Here is a 4104-nt window from a genome sequence, read left to right on the forward strand (position 1 = left end):
GTGCACATGTGTGATATGCAAATGTATATGTGTGTGAGTGTATACACACATATATCATACCTATGCATATAGGAGATAATTGTGTGTGTGAGAGAGAGAGAGAGAGAGAGAGAGAGAGAGAGATGCATGGTATAATAAAAAATATTTGTCCTAAGTTAAAGCATTGCTAGGGCTTCATTGGGATTTGTTTGCTAAAATGCATACAATTGTAAATAAAGGCTACTATCCCAACCTTGAGACCCGGCGGAGCGGGTGTCTAACCTGGCAAAGATGAGTCATGCTACTTATTATAGACAAAGGGAATGAGCACTTTGGGTGACTGATCAGCTGTGTTATAAGAAACAACGTCAATCTCAATCTCTCACAGATTCATAAGCTGGAAAGTAAATTCGCACAAAAACCAGTGCAAGCTTGGAGGTGTTCCCAAGATGAATAAAATGGTGCTCCTTTGGAGGAAATTTCCACATGCAAGAGAAAACTAATTATTTAGCACATCCTCAATTCAAACTTGCATATGACCTGCTTCCTACGAACAATTCTGCTAGGCCGGACAAAGGCCATCTCAGAGAATATGCTTTCTGATCCTTTACAAAAATGAGACCTGCGCCACGTAAACAGCATCTCAACACCATGATTAGGAGTCCTTAAATCGAAAAAGAATATTGCAATTGACACCCAATAAATGCCGTCTTTATCATCTCTCATGAATACGTGTACCAATAAACTTACCTAGCCAGCATATCAAAATACATGTCGCGCTCCAAAATATCCACCCACTTGTAGCTTGATATCTGCATGACAGTGCTTAGATTTAAATCAGGCCCTTCAAAGCAGTTTTACAACGAGAGTGGCTAGTTATTGATACAGCAAGCCCGTCTGCCATAGGCAGAGTAACGTGGGCAATGAGAAGTAAAAAAGCACTCTCTATTGGATTCTAGTTTGAGTAAGATCTGGCATGATTCAGGAAGGACATCAATCCGTCAAGACCGGTGATATTAGATATCATGACATAATTATTATTGTAGATCCGTGAAGCTTACAGGTACATGCTGAAAAGTATCGTCCAACCTTGTATCAAACATCCCCAGGATGCTCCTGTAAACCTGTCAGTGCAACACTTGGAGTCATCCATTCTGTTTCTTCTGAAGGCGCTCGGTGAACCAAGAGATTTTTCCTTCTAGAATTAGAATGTGAACGTTAATACATGTAAAAGACTCCCTAAGCACCCTGCACACAATTTCACAAATTTGGGCAATGCTCGACCAATCATATCTTTAAGTTTGCGCAAAAGATTGTCGAGGATTGTGAAGATGCAGTGTCACACTTACCACATTACATCTCTGATAAATAATGCTCGGGACATGAGAAGCCCGTTGCCTATCAACGCCAGCAAGATCGTAAAGACGGAAAGGCCCTCTATGTTGGACGGATTTAGAATATTTGTGTACTGAAGGAAGCATGCAATAGGGTTACAATTGTACAAAATCTTCAATACAGTCAAAAACCCGCAAGAAGTGATTGACATTGTAGAGTGTATCAGATCAGTATTGGGAGTATTTAACAGCCCACCAGTTGTGAAATTGGTGACCACATGAAGAGTAGCGTTGCAGTCCAGCCGGCAATGCCACGCATCATCCTATCAATTGATCTTGGCAGCTTATCAAGTCTTTCCTGCAGTATGGATATAAAGTTTGGATCAAATATCCACAATCTTTGCTTGCATCTCTTCATATCGTCACTGCCTCAACGATCGTTGATTCAAGAAGGTCTTTAAAACCTTGTTGGATCGTTGATCCAAGAGGGTCTTACATAAGCTAGAGATTTAAACTTGCCAGTTGGATCATCTAAGCTAAGATTGTTTTTTTGTCCTTTGAAGAAAATGTGATAATTGAAACATCTTACCAAGATAATGAGCACAACATCAATGGCGGCAGCAATGACCCCCGGAAAAACACTGGAAGGAAGAAATAATTCAAACGTTGACCAGACCATCTGCATTCAGAAGCATACAGTTACTTGCGCAACCGAGCTACACATAGGACTAATTCTAATCTTAAGCTAGTTGCGATATTATTTACAAGTTCCAAGGTAAAATTATCCGACAATTCCGCAGCCTATTATGGGTTAGCAGTGTGTCCGTTCTTTTCTCTTTTATGATTTCCAGTCGACCCAGAAACCTCAACGAAGGCTGCTTACCTGACATAGCACAAAAAGGCCAACCACCCCAATGATATCTTGCCAAGCTCTCCAAATCGCTGCAGTGAGATAGTTCCAGTAATGGAGGATACTCACTGTGAAACCAACCGCACACGCCATTGCAGTGGCAATGAGAACGTTAATAGGCATGGCATCTGCGATTGCGAGCTGTATTAATACAATAAGAGTAGTGATCACTCCCACCGCCTGAACTATTGTAGCTCCCCTTTCTCTTTTGTGCACAAAGTATGACATAAGTGATAAGTTTCCAGCCAGTGACGCCAACTGCGCCTGCATGATCATGAAGTCAATCCCAGGTATAACAGTCTAAACCATCGCTTCCCCTGACGTAACGATTCGTAGTGTATAAATCATAGTAGTGTAAATTGTTGTACTTTTTGCAGATTTGCCGAATTCAGACTAACTTCATCTATAGACCTAGATTTTCGTTGTATGAGAACTAGCAGCTTCATGAGGACTTCAGTCTTCCCCCATAAAATCCGTTCCCTACTTCTAACGTAGTTCAGGTTCTGCAGACACGTTTCTTTCGATCTGCGAGAGAAAAGTCCATGCGCAACGTCCAAATGCAGTTTACTCAAAATTAGTACAGATGGCCCTACTCAAAATCAAAGTGCTGCAGCCATATTTACTGCAGCGAGTAGGTTGTATCTCACGATGAGTTTAAATTATACACGAAGTGAACATCGTTAAGGACCGAAACCAGTTGAGTTACCTTCCATTGCACGGCAGCAAGTGCAGTATAGTTGTCTGCAAGCAAGTTGCGGGTGTTTAGAACGATCTGCGGCACCTGCATCAAGAGGAAGGGCAGAGAGGCCAACTCGGCAATTCTGGCGGTGACGATATCCCATTGGAGATAAGAAGGACCCAGATCTGGTCTGGAAGCGGGCTTGCTCAGGAAGCTGCCAAAGTTGCTGGAGAGACGATGATCGATCTGAAAGAAAAAATGAAAATCAAATGCAAGAAGGTAATTACAAGGTGAGAGAGGATTGCAAGAAGCAAAGGAAGGGTCATGGAGAGCAGACCGGGTGAAAGAGCTCATTGGGGGGTGAAGCGGCCATGGCTGGCGAGGAGAAGAAAGGAGGTGGAGAAAGATACTTAGTTGATGGTTGAAGAGATGGCGCTGTTTGTGTGTGCATGGCTTGCTTGTGAAGAACTTTTGGTGTGTGCATGGCTTGCTTGTGAGCTTTTCACAAGAAGTTATTTCTTCTTGAGTGTGACTACAAAAGTCCACATCCAAGCCTTGTGACCTCTCTTCAATCCCTCATAAATCGTTACCCCCAAGAAGACCATGGAAGCAATAACAGCCACTGCTGCTGTTGATTGTTGCCAATCTGTTAAAAGAAGAAGAGGTAGAGCGATTCTAGAAATCGAGAACGGTAGCGAATACTCATTAGCCGTTCGGGAGCGGAAAGGTAGCCAACTACCAGCCATTCGATTACACGAGGTAGAAGGAACCCAAAAATCGTTGCTGAGAGCAACCAAACGGTGATAACGATTGACCCAATGATTGGTGAGGAATACTACAGATACTTGCAGGCTAAAAACATACCAAGGCACGGCTGACTCAAGGATCTGATCTGAAACAAAGGGACTTCCAATGCTTATAGTTGTACGGTACATACCCGGTACTGTTTCTCACCAGAAAAAGTCATCCAATCAGTGTTTTGAACAACATATTTGATGATCAAACATTGGAATTCTCTCATTATCGTCAAACTGTGTGAATTCTCTCATTGTTTTCAAAGTATGTATAACGATCGATTGAGATAACAGACTTCCGCCAGGCCAGCTCTCATCTGGGTGGAGCGCTTTTTGCGGTTCTTTTATATCCTTGAAGAACTGTTCTCGTTGAATACCTGCATCGACCTTCACGAATAGTTAAAATGC

At 42.4% G+C, this 4104-nt stretch overlaps 1 protein-coding gene across 4 annotated transcripts; it reads right to left on the bottom strand.

Annotated features, from left to right (window-relative positions):
- Nucleotides 1–226: 226 nt before the first annotated feature.
- Nucleotides 227–3307, bottom strand: LOC147902756 (maltose excess protein 1-like, chloroplastic). Of its 4 annotated transcripts, XM_087373866.1 has the most exons (10): nt 3240–3307; nt 2930–3148; nt 2401–2487; nt 2197–2291; nt 1903–1992; nt 1570–1671; nt 1329–1447; nt 1041–1103; nt 730–791; nt 227–601 (listed from the first exon to the last, which is right to left on the bottom strand). In XM_087373866.1, exons 2-10 carry the CDS (start codon nt 3063–3065, stop codon nt 498–500), a joined length of 858 nt encoding a protein of 285 aa, XP_087229992.1. In that variant the 5' UTR covers nt 3066–3148; nt 3240–3307; the 3' UTR covers nt 227–497. The 4 variants fall into 4 exon arrangements, with proteins under 4 accessions (XP_087229992.1, XP_087229989.1, XP_087229988.1 ...); XM_087373863.1 differs by lacking the exon at nt 2197–2291 and having other exon boundaries at nt 2293–2487; nt 3240–3301; XM_087373862.1 differs by having other exon boundaries at nt 2197–2487; nt 3240–3301.
- Nucleotides 3308–4104: the final 797 nt, after the last annotated feature.

The sequence above is a fragment of the Dipteris shenzhenensis genome, chromosome 4 (genome assembly GCF_047967505.1).
Source record: "Dipteris shenzhenensis isolate YYH24624 ecotype China chromosome 4, Dip_SZ_1.0, whole genome shotgun sequence".
In the NCBI taxonomy this organism is placed as follows: domain Eukaryota; kingdom Viridiplantae; phylum Streptophyta; class Polypodiopsida; order Gleicheniales; family Dipteridaceae; genus Dipteris; species Dipteris shenzhenensis.

Excerpts from the sequence above, each read along its gene's own strand:
- LOC147902756 (XM_087373862.1), bottom strand. The coding sequence starts at position 3,275 with ATGGCCGCTTCACCCCCCAATGAGCTCTTTCACCCG. Across the intron at positions 2,488-2,929 it reads TTGCTGCCGTGCAATGGAAG|GCGCAGTTGGCGTCACTGGC; the intron begins GTAACTCAACTG and ends ATGATCATGCAG. Across the intron at positions 1,104-1,328 it reads TTTATCAGAGATGTAATGTG|GTTTACAGGAGCATCCTGGG; the intron begins GTAAGTGTGACA and ends TTGCACTGACAG.